At 35.2% G+C, this 21,994-nt stretch overlaps 1 protein-coding gene across 1 annotated transcript in view; it reads left to right on the forward strand.

Moving 5' to 3' along the window:
- Positions 1-21,994, forward strand: part of NBEA (neurobeachin) — a 539,268-nt gene that overhangs the window by 333,918 nt on the left and 183,356 nt on the right. The window contains exon 39 of the mRNA XM_067291201.1: positions 13,155-13,279. Coding sequence (XP_067147302.1) covers positions 13,155-13,279 — 125 coding nt within the window. The remainder of the gene's footprint in view (positions 1-13,154; positions 13,280-21,994) is intronic.

A 21,994-nucleotide genomic window follows, 5' to 3' on the forward strand; every position in this document is an offset into this window, starting at 1 on the left:
ACTGTCCTGAAAAAAATGGCAGAAAGTGTAATACTTTAGACTTTTGTAAATTTTGAATTCAAAGACTTCCAGTTACCAACCTTGAAACAGCATTTTGTGAAAACAATCATTCTGTTAAAATAGCGTATTATTAGACTTGCGTTTTAATAAACAGCTCTGTATGATGAAAATTAAACTAATTACTTAGGTAAAACTTGATTATTTATTCATTAGATTTTCATTACTGCTGCTGTTAGTTGATAGGCATCAAGGAAGCTAATTATTTCTTCACCTTGCCAGGTTTATAAGTTATCTGTCTTTAAGCAGTTGCAGCTTGAATAATGTGTAAAGGTTTGAAGCAGTAATTTGTTATGGGTTTTTCAGAAATAGTGTCAAATAAAAAAATAAGCTGTGTGACTTAGTTCTAGAATAACACTTTTTAAATATTTAGATACAGCATTTTTTCCTTCTTCTGATTAAAGCTTTTGAGAGACAAAATTTCTATTTGTGAATGCCATTGACTTTGACTCATGAGCAGGGATAGCTTCCATTGGGGTATCTGATGAGATTACCAGTCCTAGCTGTCCCTGCAGTTTATGTTAAAAGTACAGCTCTAGATTTTAAGACCAATCATTGCTGGTTTGCCTTGAAACCGGACTGTAAATTGTAGATTCAGTAGCTGCTTCACTAGTTGTTTCAGAAGGAGTTCAGACACCTGCGCACCTGGAACAGAGCAGGCAGTTGGGCAGCATCCTCATCTGCGATCACTTATAAGTAATTCCTACTTATAAGTCAGAGCCTTTAGTGTTTAACCTTTAAATAAGGCAACGATGCACCTATGTTTTCAAGAGCTTCCACAAGTTCTCTTACTTTGGATGCCCATTTCAAAAGCTTGGGACTGTTTTTTCAGTTGATCAAGTACAGCAACTCAAACTGAAACAACTTTTAGCTAGTGCTTAACCCTTCTAGAATTGAAGGTAAGTCAAATGAGTCTACAGATTTTTTTGAGAAGCTAAGAGCCTACTTTTCCTAGTTATCTATTTCATATAATAAAGAATCTCTTGAAATACAGAGATAATGCAAAAAAAAAAAATTGTTGTTCTTGTAAAAGGTACCTGCTCCATTAGAACACTTGAGGTATCTCAGGACCTCTGTGATGTGCTGGTGCAGACAGTATAGGAGTGACATTTACAGAAAGCTGAGGAGGCACCCGGAGATGACCTCCAGATGTGCTCGTGAATGATGCATTATCTGGCTTTCCTAATGCAATAGTATTACTGCCCTTCAGAATTCAAAGGGAAAAATGGATTTTTTATTTTTCCAAAAAGGTAGGAAAAACAAGCTACCTAAGGAATCTAATGGTGTTAACTTAACTCAGGATCAAAATATCCTATCCCTTGTAGAAACAGAGAACATAGTACTCATGCAGAAGGAAAAGGAGGGTACCTGCAAGACTTTTCAATAAATAGTTCTCTGTCTTCCTTTTTCAGTGCTGTACCTGATCCGAACAATGCAGTTCTGTCAAGAAGGGAGTCAGAGAAGGAGATACTATGCTAGAGGCAAAATATAACTACAAAACAGTTTCCCTTCCCCTCCCTTCCCTTACTTTCCACTGGTCGTAACAACAGTACTTCTGCAACCAACTGTTCACCTTCCTAAGACAGAATTGAGTCTCCATGTTTCTAACTAAAAATGCACTTTGATATTCTTGGCTGACAAGCCAAATAGAAATATTGAACTCTATTATTAGGCAAATCATGCCTACAAAATTGTTGCTGAAAGAATATTTAATGTGTTTGAAGCTCAAGATATTAACTACATTGAATATTTGATTTAAAAAAAAAGTAATTCTAAATACATGTATACAGTGTAGTATCATGTATACAATGTATTATCATAAGGACTTCATCTATTAAAAAGTTAGCCCTGTTTCAAAAAATAACATCTTTATGGCAAAATTATTATTTGCTGTCGAAAATTTTCCATTTAGCTTATTAAATCCTCTTTTTATTTTGTTAAAATTAAGATAAACAAGCTTTTTTCTGAGATGTTTCTCTGCTTTCTTAGAGGATTATACCTATCTTGCCAAAAGGTCCTAATTCTCGAGGACTCCTGTGTGTTGTGTTCAGAGGGCAGCCACATTTATTTCTATTTTAATTTGACACACAGTTTATTTAAGAAGCAAAATAATATTGCTACCAGCAGGTGGTATACTTGTACAAACAGAACAGTTGAACAGAAATTTTTGTTTTAAACCTTTTTTTTTGTCAGAAAACAGTTTTCCATTTAATCTTTCTCTTGAAAAATTATGTCAGTATAAATTTCTATGAAAATATCTGATTTTTTTGTTTTTGCAAATTAATAAAAATCTTCAAAATTTTTCATTTTGAATTTTTTTTCAAGTTACTTATCTTAACCACAGTAGGAGTGCGTCTGTTGATGTCATAGTACCTGTTACTGATGTGACATTATTATAGCAAACATGCCAGTCAAAATGTAAAATAAATAGATTTTTCCTGTAAATTGGAAGATCATTTGCAATATAGTTTTTGTTCAATTTTTATGTCAGTGAAACTTTGGGATACTTGTACATTTTCGATAAGAAGAGCTACACACTTACCCTGGGATCCATTTTACTTAACTTTAGCCATCTGCAAATTATGGTTCTAGTCTAAGCTAATCATTTAGTCTGTCTTTTTTTTTAGGTCAGTTAAGAAAGAGAGAGGCAATCTCAAAAAGCCATTCATCCCATCTTAGAGTTTGTAATACAGTGACATCATGGTAGTACTTAAATCATGCTATGTACACTACTGTGCTGAGATAGCATGACATAAATTTAACAAAAAAAGTCCTAAAACAATGTATACTATTTCAAAGCATTTTCCAAATTTGACTGTGTCTCAAATTTCCAATTATTTGAACTTAGTGAGTCAAACTCTGACAACTTAGTTTATGCATCCACCTCTTATGCTGTTGGCTCAGCTGTTCATTCAACATCATTGGTTTAACTAAAAGGAACTGAGTACAAAAGTTTAGGAAACTATCATTTCATCTAGCTGTACAATTACACTTGCATTTGGTTGGATTTGCCAAAGTTATGTCACATTTCTTTAAATGTATGTTTTATGTTAAATTTTTTTAATAATTAAAAAAATCATACTTACGTTTACTTTGTCTCTATAGACATTTGAGTTATTATATTTGTCATTTCCATTGCTAATTTTTAAGAGGTATGTGGCTTTTTTTTCTTACGCTTTTTCCATATAGCTTTATGCATGGTTAGTCTTATATCTATAAAACTACTGCTTCTTGGTATAGACCTGCTTCAGGTACTACCATAGCTAAAAGAACATCTTTATTACCACAACTTTTATTTTCCTTTATTTTCCTTTCCTTTTTCCATTATTTTCCTTTCCAAACTATCTGACTGAAGATTTATACATCTGAAGAGATTTCTCTTTTCATGTTCCCCTTTCTATATTTCATCTTTGAACTTGAATGTTCTTAAATTTTCCACCCAAATTCAGTCCTACAAGTTTCAGGAGCTGGAGGTTTTTTTAAGAATGTGTCTTAAATGCACCTTTTCCACTGTCGTAAAAAGACAATAAAAGCCACATAAATCGTTTCCCTCTTTTCTGAAAGAGATGCTACACTTTAAAACAGCTCTTAGAAAATTCTTCTCCAGCAGTTTGGTGGAATCTTTGGTTAATCTTCTGTCTGCAGAAGGTTAATCTTCTGTTTTTGCTGTCGTTTTGTTTGTAGCCAATTCTCTGTTCCAGCAGCTTTGTCCTTCATTATTAATGCAAGAACTTCAGTAACATGATAAAAGGAGAAACACTGTGACGGCAATTTTCCTCTTGCTTTTCAAACGTGACTCGTCTGCTCCTCTTCTGATGATTAGTGGTAGTTTTTACCAGTTACTTGGTTTTGGTTCATCTACGCTATCTTTCATCCATATTGCAAAGTCACACATGAAAACCGTGCCATTTAAACTAAATTGTATAGTTATATCTAATAATTCTCTCACTATTAAAAAAGTTTGATACTAGAAGTAGAATTATAGTTGATATAAATGGAGGATGTGGAAAGCTACTGAATCAAATAGTACAGAAAAATAGGTCATTTAGCATATGATCCTAAAACCCCTTCAAGTCAATGTCGGTCTTTCCAAGTATGCCACAGGATATTATTCAGGATTTCCAAGATGTATGACATCATAGGAAGTTCTGATATATGTGAAGCGAGGAAAGATCAGTCTGAACTACCATGAGATATGGTAACTTTTGTATTTGGAGTCTCATCAGAATGTATATGTGTGTGTGTATATATACATATACACATACACATTTATGTGTGTGTATGTGCATATGTAAATATATATTTAAGAAATATATTTCAGTGTTGTAACATGAATGGATAGTCCTAGCATCACTGACTTGGAAGGTATCCTATAAATTATGGTATTGGTGGCTGTAATCTGAACATCAGAATAAGAATGCGAAAAGGCAGATTGTAGAACTTCAACTACTGCAGGTGAAGGACAAGTTAGATACTGTCTCTAAGTAAGGGAAGCAGAAACTAATTACAAGAAGTAGTGCCCAAAAACAATTAAAAGGAAAATAGGGAAAAATTAGAAACATAAGGTCTCCAAGAGAGACCTGTTAGCTTGCTTACTTAGCAAGAGAGTTAGCTTACTGGGGGGAAATGGAGCAATAAGTATTTTGGCATGGATTCTGCAGAATTCCTTTGGGCCAATTTACTATAGTATTAGTTGGGAATCACCCACTGTTTATACACGTTCTTCTGGTAGTAAGTGTGAATCGATGTCAAGGGGAAAGATACCAAAGAGGTGACCATCAAGAATTTAACTTAATAATTTAATAAAGTTAGAGTTCTAAATCATTAGAACCAGTAGCCTACATATGACTTCTGAAGAAAGTTAAGCATGAGATAACAAAGCTGATAAAAAAGTGGAATGTGTCACTAAAATCACATGCCATGCTATGGAATTGGACAGTACCTGTGTGTTCAGAACTTCAAACCAGTCCAACATTTTTTCAGTAAATTAAATAGTAATGTAAAACGTAACTGTAAAACTACTAGATGCCTATAATACAATGGGAGGGGAATCCACTATTTCTGGGAGAAAAATATGACTTTCTAGTTTAGGGGAATTCTCAAAATATGTCAACAAAATAATAGATGAAAGAAATCTACAGATGGTTATAAAATATTTGGATGTTCAGAAGACATTTGACAGACTGCATCACAAGAATGGTTTAGACATCTATGTAATTATGTGAAACAATTTAGTCATGGATTAGAAGCTTCAGTGACAGAGAAGAAAAATCAAATGGAATGATAACAATAGTTAGGAATAGTTTCTGGTTTTGCATTTGATGCAAGAATTAAACCTCATTATTTTGAAGTGGTAAACATAAGATATCTTGAAATTTACAGTGTATATTTCGGATAAATACTGGGTTTTCAAGAATATTTGTTAGGTGATCAGTAATATGTTTTAAAATTTATCGTTCTGAGACTTGTGAATTTGGGCTACTTTTGCATAAAGCAATGAACTCTAGAAATCTGTGGATTTTAGGGTTTATCCGTGGGGTCAGGGATTAATTTACAAACAAAAAAGAAAAAATGGTTCATTTTAATAGAACAATGAAACACCATTATTGTAATTGGCGACGCTATTCTAAATTTCTTATGACAGGTAAAGTAGCTGAAGACTCTTGGATATCTGATGGGTTCCATGATGAAGACATTGGACCTTAAAGAACGTGAATTCAACTTCTTGTTTAACATACACTGTTAATCTCATTTTGTATTTAGCGTACTCCCTCTAGGAGAATATCAGTGTCCAAGCTTTTCAAATTATTCATCAACGTGAATAATTACTTGGTCTACAGCTGATTTTGTCTGCTATCATGCCAACAATTCATGTAACTTTTTTGAATTTCTCCTAAATTGTTCTTAATATGCCTAATCGAAGGCTGACTGGAGTTAGTACAAAGACCAGCTCACCAGAGTGAAGCTCACCAGCTTCAATGGGCTTCTAATCAATTGTTTAAAGATTCATCTCTCTGTGATTTACAAATCTGTGATTTACAAAACTCTGTGATTTACAAATTTTGGCACATACTCTTCATCCTTTTATTGAATTTCAATAAATATATTGAAGAAATTCTAGTACAGAACCTACAGCCCTCCTGTTGAAAATGACAACTCTGCTTTCAGTATACAAGACATCGTAGATAAAACCCTGGACATCACTCAAGTCAATGGAAAAACTTCTGCTGATATTAGTTAGCTAGGAATTTACTCCTTTGTGTTCTCTTAAGGTTGAGCAAATGGAAAACATACCATCTCAGAAGCAAGGGAAGGGAAGCCTAAGAAATTCTCTTTCCAAAAAAATGCCAACTTGTAAAACTACAATACATAAATACTGATCTCTGTAAGAGTTTTTAGCAGGTTTATGAATTGTTTTCATCCTTCACAAGGGTAAACAACTTCAAAACTTTTTTCTTCCTGTCCGTTTTAAAAACTTTTACCATACTCCACTCTCCATAGGGAAATTTACGGTGCAACCTATCATGTAATTTGAGGGTAAGCTCCTTCCAGGTATCCTTGACAAAAGGGAAGAAAGAGAAATCAGTTTTTCATTTTCCACAGTCTCCATTGTCTCTGCAATCTCTTCTTAATGTGGAACAGCCTTGATAATGGGCCACAGGATTTCCGGTTATAAAGGAACGTAGTAACTCAACAATTAGCAAGGTTAGAAGCAACAACTAGGGAGGAATGGAAGACAGACAGAATGGTAATATACACAAATTTGAGAGGACCATAGCAGAAGAATTCTCAGATGGGCAGAAATCTAGGGGTCTGCTGTGTTCACTCTTAGTTATCTTCATAAAAATACACTGCTCTTGAGATTCTGGTAACCACTGGTATTATCACCAAAACCCTTTTCCAGATTTTTTTACTCCATTTCTTGCAGCCTTTGTATCTGCAGATGATATTTGTTTTATTATTCATATGGACTTCTTTCTGTTCTCATCCACTTTTACAATTGTTTCTGCTCCCCTAGTTTCCATAGTTATTTGTTTTCTTCTTACCTCTCTGTTCCTTATAAATTTATAAACTCATTTTCCTAACTCAGTGTTGCTTTTTCTTCACCAGTCAAAAATTACATCTCAAGCCTTTCATCTATGCTTTTCAATTTCTTTGTCTCCCAATCTTTTTCTTTATGGTTTCCCATTTCACAGAATCATAGAAAATATTGTTGGAAGAAACATTTTAATCTATCTGTCTGTCTCATTCCCACTCCAGTAAGAACAGCTCAATGAAAATCATCTATCAGTTAGATCCTATTTTCTTTTTGAATCCCTCACTGCCCAACTCCAGGCTGCTCTATCAAGTCCTTTTCCATTCTTATTTTTAAAGCTCGACTTTGTCTACATTTCTGCTCAAATTTCACCCATCATTCCTGTCTTACCTCTCTTTTTGTTTTAATTGTTCACATTTTGGCAGCACAACACAGAAGGTGCAAAAATGCCTCTCATCTCTCATGACACTTTTGAATATGGCAGTCCTGGCATGCCCTCTAGCCATACTGCTGGGCTGCAATTCATCCGGCTGGACTGCCATGCTCTCCACGCTGCCCCCTCCAGCTGTCAGTTACCAGGACACTACTTGCAAAACAAATTAGCAGGGAGCGCCTTTGCTTCCTCTCTCCTTGCTCCCCCTGCTAGTTTGCTGCAATGGTAGCAAACAGAAGGTAAAGTGCAGGAGAATGCTAACCATGAGCGGTTGCTGGCCATCCAGCAGTCTGCCAGCAATGGCATCCCCTATTTGCCCACTGCCACAACTTCACCTGCATCACCCTCCCCAGGTATTTATTACCCATGCCCTCTCCACCAGCCTTGTATGTGCTTCTTCATACCTTGTGTCCCTGCTATTATGTCACCTCCCCAATTTTTGAACATAACTTTGTCATCATCTGATACCCTAAGCCTTCTAACTCTGCTTCCAGCAATCCATATACCAGCCACATGACTTTCCTAGAAGAAATCCTCCCAGCTTCTTTCACAGTCACAGTTGAAACTTCTCACACAAAAATATAGTCCCTTAACATTATATTCATAATAAACTTTGAAAAGATTGAATCATTCCCAAGTTTCCTTGAGTATTTAGCATCCCTCTATGTAGATGGTAAGCTCTTTTCCTGAAACTCTTTCCCCTTCTACCCTTGAACTCCACCAAATATACTGCTGCTGCTTAACAATAATAATTCTTGTGCACGTGTAATTACGAGAAATAAAACAGGTTGCTGTTAGAAGAATGCCTGAAGATGCTTTTAACTCCTATTTATAATATTTTTACCATCTTTCTCAATTTGCATTTTATTAGATGTGTCAGGTTCATGGACATCTTTATTCCCTGTCTTGATATTTCTAGGTTTTAGTATTCTTAGTATTATTTATTTAGTATTATTTTTGTTTTTAGTATTTCTAGTTTCATTTCTGGTATTCTGCAGCATGGTGTTTGGAAATCATTACAGAGCTTTGTAATTTTTGTAACTAAAAAAGTCTTTGTATGGAGTGATGATACTAGGTATGTTAATTAAAGCTTCTGATACTTGTTTCTGCCCCTATACAACAAAGCTTAATTTTCTTATAGTCATCATAACATGAGATGTGATTTTTGAATACCTGTCTCACGAGCTTGATATAACCAGCAGTCATTGTTTCTGTTTCAAGCAGCAGCCAGAAGAACCTTCAGTCTAATACAATTGCTGTTATTATCTGTTGCTATACCATTTCTGAACAGTATTTGCTTTTTCATTGTTACATAAGTCTTTACTCTTAGACAGACCTTCTGATAGATTCTGACAGGGTTTAGATTTTTGCTTGTATTTTTCAACTGTAGTAAATATTGCTTAAATAGTAATTTTTATTTTTTATTTTTCAAGGTTGGGTTTTTGTTACTTTTTCTTTTACCATTACAAAATTTCTGTTCTTCATTTTACCTTTGGGAAATATTTTATATATGTTTCCAGTATACTTTTTTTTATTTCTCAAAACGTAGTCATGATTCTGGACTGTGAAAAGAAAAACTTTTTCTTTTTTTGAGTATGTTACAGAAAAAATAGGAATAATTCTTGAAGTTATAGATCAGCAATTCCTAGTCTTTTCTATGCTGTTACACAGTATTGCAAAGACTGTGGATTCTCTGAAATCCTTCCAGTTCTGTCACCCACCTCTTTTTCCAAACAACTTTTCCCCTTCCCCCATGCCTGCAGGCTTGTTCCCCTTCATTAACATATTCAAACTTAATCTCTTCCAGCTGGCAGCCCATCCTTTGTCAGTCTAAGGATCTTTTATGGACATGTATACTGCTACTATCCACTGTTTCTATTTGCCTCTAGTTGCTTTAGCTGTAGGTGACATACAGCAAATTGCAAATTGTAGCATCCCGTAGGAAGGTGAAGGCACCCAGGCAACAGGGAATGGATTTCACAGCTATGGAGCTGCTGTCACAGATGTGCCATCCTGGCACTGGGATGAACAAAGTCTTGCTGTCCAGGACAGTTAATAATCAAAAGTACAAGAAAAAAAACCCCTTCCCATCCTCTGCTTCAGAGCTGTGGTCTAAGGAGTTAACAGAAAATGTTTTCAAAAGTCTTCTTTAACAAGTCTGAGCTGTGAAGATATTCTGCAAAGGCAGGGAGGAGTTTGCTATGCAGACTAGCTTCACGCTCCTCTAAATTGTTTTGGTGGCAGAGCACTACACTATTTCTTCTCTAAGAGAGTAATATATGGGGCTACGTTAAGCACATTGTTAAAGGTCTGTCCTAGTCATAGTGTTTGTCCCAGAAGATATGGAAGGGATGTATGGTATGGTAGCAGAGGTACTACACAGAATTGTGGGCAGCTCTGACTTTTAGAGCAACCTGCCCTTGGGAGACTTCAAAGCTGTTTGCTGTAAGTTGTATCAAAGACCACACTGGCTGTCTGGGGTAGCATAAAACCACTTTGCCTTTCCATCCCATGCTGACCTTTAAACAGCATTTTATCTTGTTAAAGTAGGAAGAAGTATACAGTGAGCTGCTAAATGGGGACAAGTGATAATAGCGGCAGGGGAATAGAATTTGTAATCCTTCAATATATGTATCGAAATAGGACTTTTTCCATTATAACATGTATTCAGAATGTGGCACACCTGAAATATTGGGTTAAGTTCACAACATGCACACCACTCCAAATAAAATGTTTAATTGTTAATAACTTTGTAAAACCACTGTTCTATACCAGCCCTTACTTATTCTTGAATTATGGTAAAGGTTTATATTAGATTATGTTACAGTTTGCAAGGAAAATACCTTCAGAGTTAAGCTCATTAAGCAGGTTTCTCTGAGTCACCTGTTTTAGAGTGCATTTTAAATAACTGTTCAGTTAAAGGGATACAAGTATATTGCTGTTTTGAAGTATGTAGAAGTAGCTCATGAATGGATGCTATGAATTTTTGGTTCTTCAGAAAATTTTCATTGCAGTATACATATCTGTGGAGTTTTCACTAGAACAAGCTTGATTCAAAATGTCACTAGTATAAGATGTGGGGGAATGAGAAATTACATATAATCTATTTGGCTATGAAAATAAGGATTATTAATAATATATAATTCATAAAATAAAGCCTGTTAAAATATTGCACTTGTCACAGAAATAAGTTACTAAAGTGACTTGATTTAGTCACGTTCTAGGAAAAAACAAGTTGTAGCAAGAAAGGATGTGGATGATTTGCAGATGTTCTCTCTTCTAGGATTGACTTGTGCCTAGTGCTCTTAGAAAGTGTAGTTCTGCTTGAGTTACTGCCACTGTTTAGAGCTACCTAGAGTCTACTTAGAATCCTTAAAAATCTTAAAGCCTGAAGAATATCCACAGGATTAGAATATAAGTATTTCTAAAGTATTATAATCTTCTCAGCCTAACAGTCTCTTGTGGAAGCAAACACAGTTTCACAACATGCATGTGTTTATAAGAGTTTTCATTAATATCTTTACTCCTGTTTCATCATGACTTACTCTCTTAGATGGAACCAAAAAGGGAATGTTGCTTGCCTTTCAAAAAGAAATCCCTGTGATAAAAAACCTTTACAATTATGTTCCCAGTCATCATTTTAAAACATAGACTTGGACTGCCAAAGGAGCCTTTAAGCTCTCTCCTTTAAACCAGAGAGCAGTTGTCTGCCCATTTTTTCATTCATTTCACATAAGAGTCAAGGAAATTTAGCAGTTGCAATAAAACTACTTAACACTCAGCGTAGGAGAAGAAATGATGGGCCGATACTTCAGACTAACATGACATCTGTGAGCAAATACTGTATGGTAATACAAGTACAAAATGGGCTATTTTACATAGCAAAAGATAATTGGTACTCAGAATAGCAAGATATTTCTGTCTCACAACATGCAGCCTGGGCCATTAATGCTGCATCTTCCTCCTGTGGGAGCCTCACCTGCATGCAAGACGCTATGAATTGCTTTTAGTGAGAAAGCAGCTCCTACAGAAGTCCTGGAGATGCCTTCTCACTGCTAGTAGATAAGTAAAGCAATGCCTCTTCTGCAATCTAGAGTAGGACCTTCAAGCAGATTCAAGGAGTATAGTGAAAATGTCATTCATAATTCAAACATTTGACTAAAAATTGATGGTATGCTGCTTTTGAAAATTTTTAAGTGGCTAGAAGGTATGCTACATTCCCCCCACTCTAGTTCTGTGCCCTCCAGAGCTGATCCAGGGCTCATGGCAGCGATTAGTAAAGTTGGACCAGAACTTATGCAAGAATGAAAAAAGTAGTTAAATGGGCTGTAAAAAAATGAAAAGGCCTGCTGTGCATTAGCATATTTCTGCATTTCCTCTGGAAATGCCTACCAGTGCAAAGCTTTTCAAAATGAAGGCAACGTAGAAAACAGTGGTTTAATTAACACCTAAAAAACATTCAGCAGAGATGTGGCTCATAGTAGTGAGTTGAAGACTGATTTTCTTCAGCTGCCTTTTGTCCACTGACACCTAGAGTTCTGCAGATAGATAGAATGAAAATCACTGGTTTACAGCGGTGGTTACCTAGTTATGGTCTGTAAGGTCATGATAAATGACTGTAGAATCATATTAAGTGTATAGTGTTTTCACTTACAAGTTGGATGATATGGGTGCATCCACAAACATTTTGGGAGTTTGATAGTGGTCCAGAAAGTTTTTAAAATGCTGGCTTAAAATACAGCTTTGCCTGAATATCCCACAGTGTACTTACAAAATTGGCCTGGGAGATGTTCTTGTTGATAGGGTCAAGAAGTAGTTAAAAATGGAATTGGTCATTTCTTTAGAAGTGAAGTTGAATTGGATACCAAATGATTGCATATTTGTGTTTTGAGTTGAATATAGATTAACAATGGCTTATATCATTCTGTAGAACTTCAATATTGCTTTTGAACATAAAAAGGCAATGTAACATGAAGATGGCCATGGTTGTTAATGGCTTGTACTAGCTGGAAGCTATAAAATCATCCTAGTACTCTGTTAGTGCTGGAATAATAATTTACCAAGACAATTACCACATGGTGAAATTTTTTTGCTGCTCTAATTCAGTGTTATTAATAATGAATAAAATTGCAATTTTCTCAGGTTGCTAGGGGCAGTGGGGAATTATTTCAATGAATATTTCAGCACATTAGTTTAATCATAGTTCCACAAAATTCAAGTGAGCAATATTTTATACTTCTGAGTTCAGTCTGCTAAGGGACCATAGTCATTAAATTGCAAACTATTTGCACTGAGGTCCATTCTATGATTTACAAGCCTTGTTAAAAACACTGTAAAAGAAAGCAAGCTGTGCCATTAATACTTGTAATTTGATGCTGCATTTGTTAATGGGCTCAGTGTGATTAATGTTTTTAGCAGCAGGCAGAACATTTTGAGACAGGCAGTGCTGAGCTTTGTAATGTATAAATGCATGTAAAGAAATGTTAGAATATTGCATGTTTTAGTAATATATGTTTTTACAAGATTGTATTCCTGAAAGAGAAAAGCAGCAGTGAAATTATACTATAATATATGTAAATACAGTTCAAGCTGTGGTAGGTGCTGATGTGTATGTTCTTTATTTCGTAGCCAACTGCATGACTTCTGGCGTTTGGATTACTGGGAAGATGATTTGCGCCGACGGAGGCGATTTGTTCGCAATGCTTTTGGGTCTACTCATTCTGATGCCCTCCTAAAAGCTGCTGTGGAATATGGTCAGTACTAACGCCTGCTTAAAAATATATATGTAATGATGTTTTCTTCATATCCAGGGATGTCTGAGAATCATATCACTTATTTCCTAAGGACAATGCTAAGAATTTCTAGAACATACTGTTATAATGGGAATTCTTTCAATCCTTATACTTTAATGAACCAGAAGACTTGAGTTTGTATGCTGTTAAATTCTCTAATCCCCAGGAGATTCACAGTATACCTCTCTAGCATTCCCAGACACTAATTTTGAGACACTGGTAAAAGTAACCAAATTTGTCTCCCCTGAGTGACAGAATGAAACTGTTAGGCCATCAAACTAATGTGTCATAATAGTTCCATTTAAAACCTCTCATGAATGAGGAATTAACTGGGTTTTTTTGAATCAGATATTTTATCTTGACATGCATAATCTCACCCCAAAGTATTTTTTTTTCTGCAAATTGTGAAACATATAAGTACTTGTTTAAAAAAGATATTTTAAGGATGCTTAAGAGCTATGTTTGTGAATCAAATAGTGTATTGACCACATAGGAACTTCATCCTTGGAATTTAAGGATTAGAAGATGTTTGATTTTCATGGAGAGACAGCTGGGATGTAAAAGAGGAGGGAGGAACATGCTTACAAATTCCCTTATATCTTCTGAAAGTTTCATGGGTTTTAGTGATCTCTGAACAGCAGACCGAACCTGAGTACTTGAAGTGTCTAAAGCAAATTTATTTCTCAGGTCTGGACCAGGGTTGTTCTTTAACATATGAAAGACAGGGATTCTTTTAGAATATTAAGATGTTTTTCTGACCATTTTTTTTTATTCCGTAGTATTGGAAAAAATGTACTCCTGATATTCCTTAGCATTTATGCAGGAGTAAAATTCTGAGTCATTATTATGTTTAGGAGCCACATATGAAAAACTGAGGAAAAGGAAGTAAACTTACACAAAGCAAGCTAAACCTTTTAGCTGATATGTAGCCAAAGACTAATGGTGCTGAAAGTTCTGAATATGATAGGTACAAAGCCCACTCTGTATAAGTTAGACATTTCACTAACTTTGCAAATTGATGAAGAAAATAGCTGGGATTCAAGCAAGATTAAACTTAAAATGAATATCTGCATGTGCAGTTATACCAGCTAGTGTAATTTAATATTTATTAACATGTGAAGGCTATCATATGCAGAGCTTCAGGTCATAAACTGTTCATCAGTAGGGGTAAGGAAGAAATTTTCCCCAGTGGTATATAGTATTGCACCTTTGATGAAATGGTGGAGGGATATTTTATCCACGTTCTTCCAAAACATTAAAATACATATCTTGTCAGAGATACTGTGCTAATTGCTGTATTCCTTCTGTGAGGCAAATATTTATCACAACAGTGGGCTTTCTGCATTATGCCAGCTTGAGAGTTCTTAAGAATATTCTTATTGCTTAATATTTTTAATTTTGGATTTTAAATTAGCATTAAAACAGGAAGAAATCCAATTTATAAACTAGCACCAGGTTTTATGGGTCAATACTATCTGTTTTTAAAATAACAGGAGCTTTCCATTTGCTTTGGTGGACTTTGTTTCATGCCTTTATAGTAGGAATGTTGTATATTGTCTTTGGGATAAGATTGTGCTTAGAAGATGTTGGAAATGGTTTGGGCTTTTTATGAGAATTATTATACAAGTTGCACTTAAACAGATTCAGCTTGTTGCAAGGACCATGTTTGTTAATGTAGTGTTTTGTGTTCTTCTATCTAGTATTTTTGTTCAGGTGACAGCTGCCTTGTAGTAGAGCTAGCCTGCAAGGCAAGGCTACCACCAAAAGAAAATGAAAAACTGCAGTAGTTATAGTTTCATATTTTTCCAAATAATTTCATACTACTCACCTGTTAGTGCATGAGGTATACAGGAAAATTAAAGCTCAGATATTTTTAGAGGTGGTGTGTATCAACCTTACAAATTGCATTAAAAATTACAATGATAAAAGTTGTCTTGTTTGCAGTGATAAAATAAATAATTCTGAGTATAACTTTTCCATGTATGTATTAAAATTAACATATGGAATTTTAAACCAGCATGCATTAAAGTTTTAATTCATGGATACTATCTAGATGTACTTACTCTTCAGAGGCTTAAGCCTTTGGATTTTAATACTGAAACTTTTAGTTGACCTTTCTCTGTAAGAAAACATCCTTAACACTGATGTTATTTTTATGCCTCTTGGTGTTACTAATGAGCTGAATAATTTATGAGGTTGTCATGTGAAAAGGATTTGGTGCAGTTTGATGTACTTTTAGCCTCTGGTGTTGGAATGTGATTAATAAAGAGCTGGAGGCAGATTTTTTTCCATAGGGCTTAACTTTCATTGTATTTTTTTATTAGCTTTGTTTTGATAATTTTGTTTGGAACAGTTCGATAGTAAAATGCTGCTAGCTTCCAAAACTAAGCATGATATCACAATTCAGAAAGAATTTGAAACTTTTTTTTTTAATTATACTCCATAGTTTTCCAGTAACAGATTTTTTTCCTGACCTCAGATATTTTGTTTGTGAGAAATAAACTATTCATCACAGCAAAATTTGTTGGGCTTTTGTTATATTAATAGCAATCTTTCATCTTGACTGGTACCTCTAGCACAAGAAAAGCTATTTTGAGCATCAGTAAAATAGTGGAAACATAAGTTTTTGTTATTTACGTTGACTGTCAGTAATCATTTAGGATTTTGTGCATAAATATTGCAGTGGAGGAATGTTTAGTCAAAGTCAGCAAGCTCCTCAGTGTCTACGATCAAAGGCATCATCTTAAATAGGTCTGATCAGGCATTGCAGAAGAGGGCAGGCAGTTTCAGCTGAGCAAAAATCACAGAGCAAAGATGACAAAATTAATCAGTCATTTCTTTGGCAGTAAATAATAAGATATGCTGAAGATTGCAGATGAGAGAATTTCCAGGTTCCTTGGAGATGTGCCTGCTTAACACCTGATTTATCTAAGCTTTTGCAGCTATCAAGATATGACCTTGATAAATAAGAGAGTGCTCTACAGCTACTCTAGAATTAAATCAGAGTTGATGTTGGCTGTATGGATACTGTAATTATATAACACTTTCAGTCATCAAAGAATAGAAAACCCTTGGAAATGAAAACCAGGCGGGTCTATACATATGTTTAAAAGAAGTAATAACAAAATGTTAAAAGGGAATATATTACTAACTGCAGTATCAAAGTGCAAACTCTAAAATGGGATTTTAAACTATCTGGAAATTTTTAGTAGAATTTTATAATATCAGTGGGTTTTAAACTGTTCTTATTTTAAGTTTAGATGGAGTTTTAATGTAGTTGATTAATTGATAGATTAAAAAGGAAAAAGGAAAATAAAGATTGTACAAGAGATTATAGACACTACTTCTCTTCCAACAATTTTACTATGAACAAATACAGAAGTAAAATTCAGTAGAATATAATGTTGTCATGAAATATGCAGATATGGCCCAAAACACAATGATTCTGTACATGTGGTGAAAGAACTGTCTCCTCCAGTTAATTGCTTTAACAGTTTATAGTCATTGAAGATTAGTACAGATGAGCCGCTATTGTATATCCCTGAACAGTGAAACAGAATACTGCTCCACAAAGGTCATCTTAAGAGCAAAACAGGGAATTTGTTAAGCTTTGGTCTGTCAGTCTTCAAGACTGTGTTCCACAAGCCATTTTCATGTAGGAGGGGACCAAGAAAGGCAGTTCTAGTTTGCAGTGGAGAACATGGACATGAATAAGTGAGTGCCTCCATTCTACACATATACAAATAATCCATACTGTAGCATCTGCAGTACAGATACATGTAATCATGTATCTGTATCTGTATGTAGGAGTGCACAACACTTCTAGTGTTTGTGCTCAAGAATATTTGGCCGGTTAAATTGTTTATTGTGACAAATCCTGAATGCTTAGAATAAAAAAAAAGAATGCCCTTCATAAAGTAATATGTATTGCATTCATTTTTTGAAACATAGCTACAGATATGTCTTAAATGTGCACTATGGCAATTGCTTTTGAACTTGCATATTTTAGGTTACTCATTCTGTTATATACTTGGACATCTAAATAGTATCCTCATTTCAAGAGCAGTTCTAGCTGAAGCAGGCTATATGGCTCCTTCTGGGACGTGTCATCACTGCTGCAAGTTTCAGCAAATGTCATATATGCTCATCTTTTGATATACAGGTTGATTTCAGTTATACAAACGGAATTAAAGAGCATCAATTTGGGGAATCTGAAATGTTTGAATCTGAAATCTGCTTTCATGAAAGCAGCCAGAGTCTGATCAACTTTCAAAGAAGTGCAGGCAGGATTCCTGGCAGGCTACTGAAGGACTTACAAGTCTGACATCCATGGGAACCCCTACTCAAACCAGGACTTAGAGTCTGTCTTCAGAACAAGGATCCTAGGAGTCCCATGGGCTCTAACTCAAGATTAAATTTTTGGGGATCCTGGACATTAAAGAAAAACATACCAAGATGAACTTGAAGGAACTGTGACACAGCTGCCTGACTGCCTTCTCCTGAATCACTTGGGTCTCCGCTTCCTGCAGTCAGTGTTAGAACAAGATTGCGGGAAGAGACTCTAGCAAAACGAGTAAGAAGTTGGTTTCATTTGGCACTTGCCAAGTGTTGCTCCAGAAAGCTACATCAGTGTTTTATAAACAAACTTATCCTGAAATTTTGAGGTGATAAGCCTTTTTAAAAAAATCAAAATCTCCTGTGAAATGGAATTCCTGAATTTCACAATCTCTGTTCAGAAGCTTTGCTGTAAAATCCAGTGCCTAACTATATGAAATCTGAATGCCCACCTAAAAGCTATTCTTCCTTTGTTTCAGGACATTCTGCATTTTGAGTTCCACACTTCTGTATATGACCTCGTCAACACTAATGACATTGCTAACAATGTAGAGGTGTCTTTTGTTGGTTAAAATACCAGAGTAAATTCAAGGCTGCCTGTCAAAGTTCCTGGGTAATTGTGTATTCATTTACTTTTTCTCAACTTCATAAAGTCCTCCAAATTTATTACCTTCTCCCTATCTTTAGTCTGCATTTATTGAAAGTGTTTCCAGAACGGTCCTTAGAGGTTGCCTTAACAACAGTAATTTCAGAACTATCTTAAAGAAAACAATATTTTTTCAGTAACTAATGCTGAAACTATCTAACACTTCGGTATCTAACACTGGAAGCAAATTGAAGGCAACTGATACTGGATCATCACTTATCAGAGTTTTGCTAGCAGACCCACAAGACATATAAAATCCAGTTAGTTCATTTTCCAGGCGTATCTACTCTGAGAGCATTCTCTGTGTACCTTGCAAAAGATTAAAGACCAAATTATTCCTTCAGTTTTGTCTATGCAATATTGCTTTCTATTACTGTATCTATACAACGAGCTTTACAGTCAGGGTCATGGTTGATGTTGTAGATCTTTTCATAAGGGTTTTTTTTTTGTTTTTTTTTACATTTACTTTTACTTCTAAAGTGAACCAGATATCTTTAGATATTCTTTGTTTAGCCTGGAGAAGAGAAGGCTCGGGGGGATCTTATCAATGTGCATAAACACCTAATGGGAAGAAGTAAAGAAGAAAGAGCCAGACTGTCTTTAGTGATATCCAGTGATGGGAGAAGAGAAAGTGGGAACAACCTGAAACACAAGAAATTTTGTCTGAGCATAGGAAAAAGCTTTTTTACTGTGAGGGTGTTTGAACCCTGGAAGAGGTTGCCCACCGATGTTGTGAAGTCTTCATCCTTGGAGATACGGAAAACCTGTTTGGACAGGGTCCTGGGCAGTCTCTGTAGGTGACCCTGCTTTGAGCAGAGGGTGTTGGAGCAGACAATCTCCAGAGGTCCCTTCCAACCTCAGCAATGCTGTGATTCTGTGATTCTTATTACGGAGCCAGAGCTTGAAAGTAGAGGGTTGCCGTAACTTAGTTTTAATTAACATTTAAAAAAACTAAATTTGTTAAATCTCAATGTTCAAGATTAAACTTCTTATGTAAATTATCATGGACTGAGAAACAAAATACAGAGGAAACATTTGACTGATACTACACATGTAATCCTCAACCCCAAGTTACTTTAGTCTTCATAGAATTTTGTGAGGAAATAAGATTTGCACATAGTCAGGATCATCATAAAACATTTGTAATATTAATTTGTTCATGAGTAGCATGATATTTATTATTACTGAAATTGAATTTGTTGTGATTACATCAGCCACAAAAATGTTTCTGATGACGTTTTTTTATTTAGTTAACGCATTATCCTGAAAATTAGTAACACACACAGTATCATAAAATACATTGCTCTGGGGAAATGCAAGTGATGACCCTTACCTCAGATAACTTCCAGAACTAATATTTCTTTAGGAAATGTATAAGTATGAATACAGAAGAGAAAGTAAACAAAAGCCTTTACTAAAAAGAACCCCATCCCCTCACCTCATTCGTGTACACTTAATTTTAGCTTATAAATAAACACAAGATGACAAGTTATTTTGAGCAGTTTTAAGAAGTAGCATCAACTTTATAGACAGAAAATACATAGATACTACTTGATGTTCAGTGGTGACCATTTTAAGAACATGTAGTGGTTAAATTAATCCATAACATTTCTTCCAGGTGTCATCAAGTAAGCCCCCTGTGTTCTTTAGTTTAAATGTGATCATGATGAGACAGGCATGTAAACCATTTTGCTTCACTTGGAGCACCATTTTCTTTCCATTTTCTCTGTTTGCCTGTCTTAGTCTCTAGTAGTCTAATTACCAGACAAGTCCCTCTTGTTATAACCAGATGCCCAGTGTTAGAAATATGATTTAATATTAAGAAAATTATGATCAGAATGTTGAAAACAAGGATATTCTTGACTCTCCAACACTTTCACTTGAAGTATTTTTGTTACACATCTTCCTTTAAGTACATGAACTAATTTCTACATCTGATTGTGGAATCTCCAAAGTAAACTGAAAAAGTTTGCATTCAAATTGTGTGTCTGAGGGCATCATGAAAATCTGTGTATTTTTTTAAGGTTCGCATTGGCAGCTTTATAACTGTAGTCCAACAGTGCCATCCACTGCTTCTCCAAATAAACTTCCAAATATTTCATCCATATAGGGTTTTAGGGAAAACATGACATGATAATTGTGTCCTGTTAAGATTTGACATGGTAATTGTGTGGGTGGGTGAAAATAAAATTTGTTTAAAGAAAACTCAGTCCCAGAAGGAAAATTTTCATGAGGGATCACTAGAGGGATGTGCAAAGCAAGATCCTGATTGTGATGATAATTAAATATAAAATACCCAATTTAACACAGTCTTCTTTCTAGCACTTCTTAGCCCCTCAAAAATGCATACATATATTCTCATTAAAAATATCTACCATTACAATCATCCTCATTCTTGTTATACCTTACTGTAATATAATACAAGACACTTTTAAGGTGCAGGCTGTGATGGAATACTGTTGTTTTTCTTAGTGTCTGAGCTTCTGCTGTCTGGCTAGATAAGGGAAATAGAGTTGCAATTGCATCCTAACAGTGCTTTGCAGTCTCTAAATATCTGCTCCCTGTGATCTGCCATTTTTAGCATAATGATTTTCTTAGCAGCTTTATAGTAAGCTTTGGGCATGAATTCGTGAAACAGTCAAATTCATGTCTTGAATATCAGAATCTCTATCTTTATTTTTATTCAGGCTTAATAGGTCCAAATAGCATGTGAAAACATTTTCCCCAAGACCCTCAGTGTTGGGTTTCAAATGCCTTTCCTCTGACATTTTCAGGTTATTTGGCATGACCTGGATTTTAGCTGTCGTTATAGCTCTGAGCTAATAGATTTTACTGCAGAATGTTCTGTCTTTTTACTAGCAGTTAACATAACTACTTCTGTTTCTCACTTCTTCAGCTGAAAGTCTATGACTCCGGAAAGTTCCTAAAGTAATCACATTGGCTGTCAAAACCATTTATAACAGCCAAAAATCAAAAGCATTGTCAGTCTTAGATTTCTAGCATTTTTCTCCCTTCCACCTTTATATTTACACATGAAAAGAACACACTATATATGTTTTTTTTGCCAAATGAAGGTGATTTACTTATCAAAACTAATAAATTACCATGATGTGAAATTTTTTTCAAACCCACGTGAAGAATATATTTGTTCTATTAATTCAGCTGTATTGTTAATTGACAAAGAAATAGAAGCTATTGACCAATGTGCATTCAGCAGCATCTCATAGAAACATTTTGGAAGAATATTCTGTCAGTAAAGGTCTAATTATAGACCTCCAGGACAGCTTTCACAGCTGCGAACATAGCTCTTCAGACTCTGGTTTTACAGTGTGCCTTTCTTCCTGTTTTTTATGCTTTAAGGTGCCTGTATTAAGGAATAACAGCACTTTAAATCTCCCTTGACTATAGTTAAAAGCACAGAACAATTCCGTTTTTAAATTTTCTCCATTCTTCTTATTCATCCCTTCTTGGTTGCAGGAGTCCCTTCCCCATTGTGTATACGAGCAAGTGGAAATACTTACAATTTTTGAGAGAAAAAAGTGTTTACTGTTTGCAGATATTGTAGTTTGGTTATAGAAGTCCTTAAACAAGGACTGGATGCTTTGAATACATGATTTCAAGAAAATGGGTAGGATGGAGAAATTCATCCTTCACACTGATGCTGAGCTCTGTTATGCTGAGTAAAGAAGCCAAAG

Source organism: Apteryx mantelli, chromosome 1, assembly GCF_036417845.1.
Source record: "Apteryx mantelli isolate bAptMan1 chromosome 1, bAptMan1.hap1, whole genome shotgun sequence".
NCBI classification, from domain to species: Eukaryota; Metazoa; Chordata; class Aves; order Apterygiformes; family Apterygidae; genus Apteryx; species Apteryx mantelli.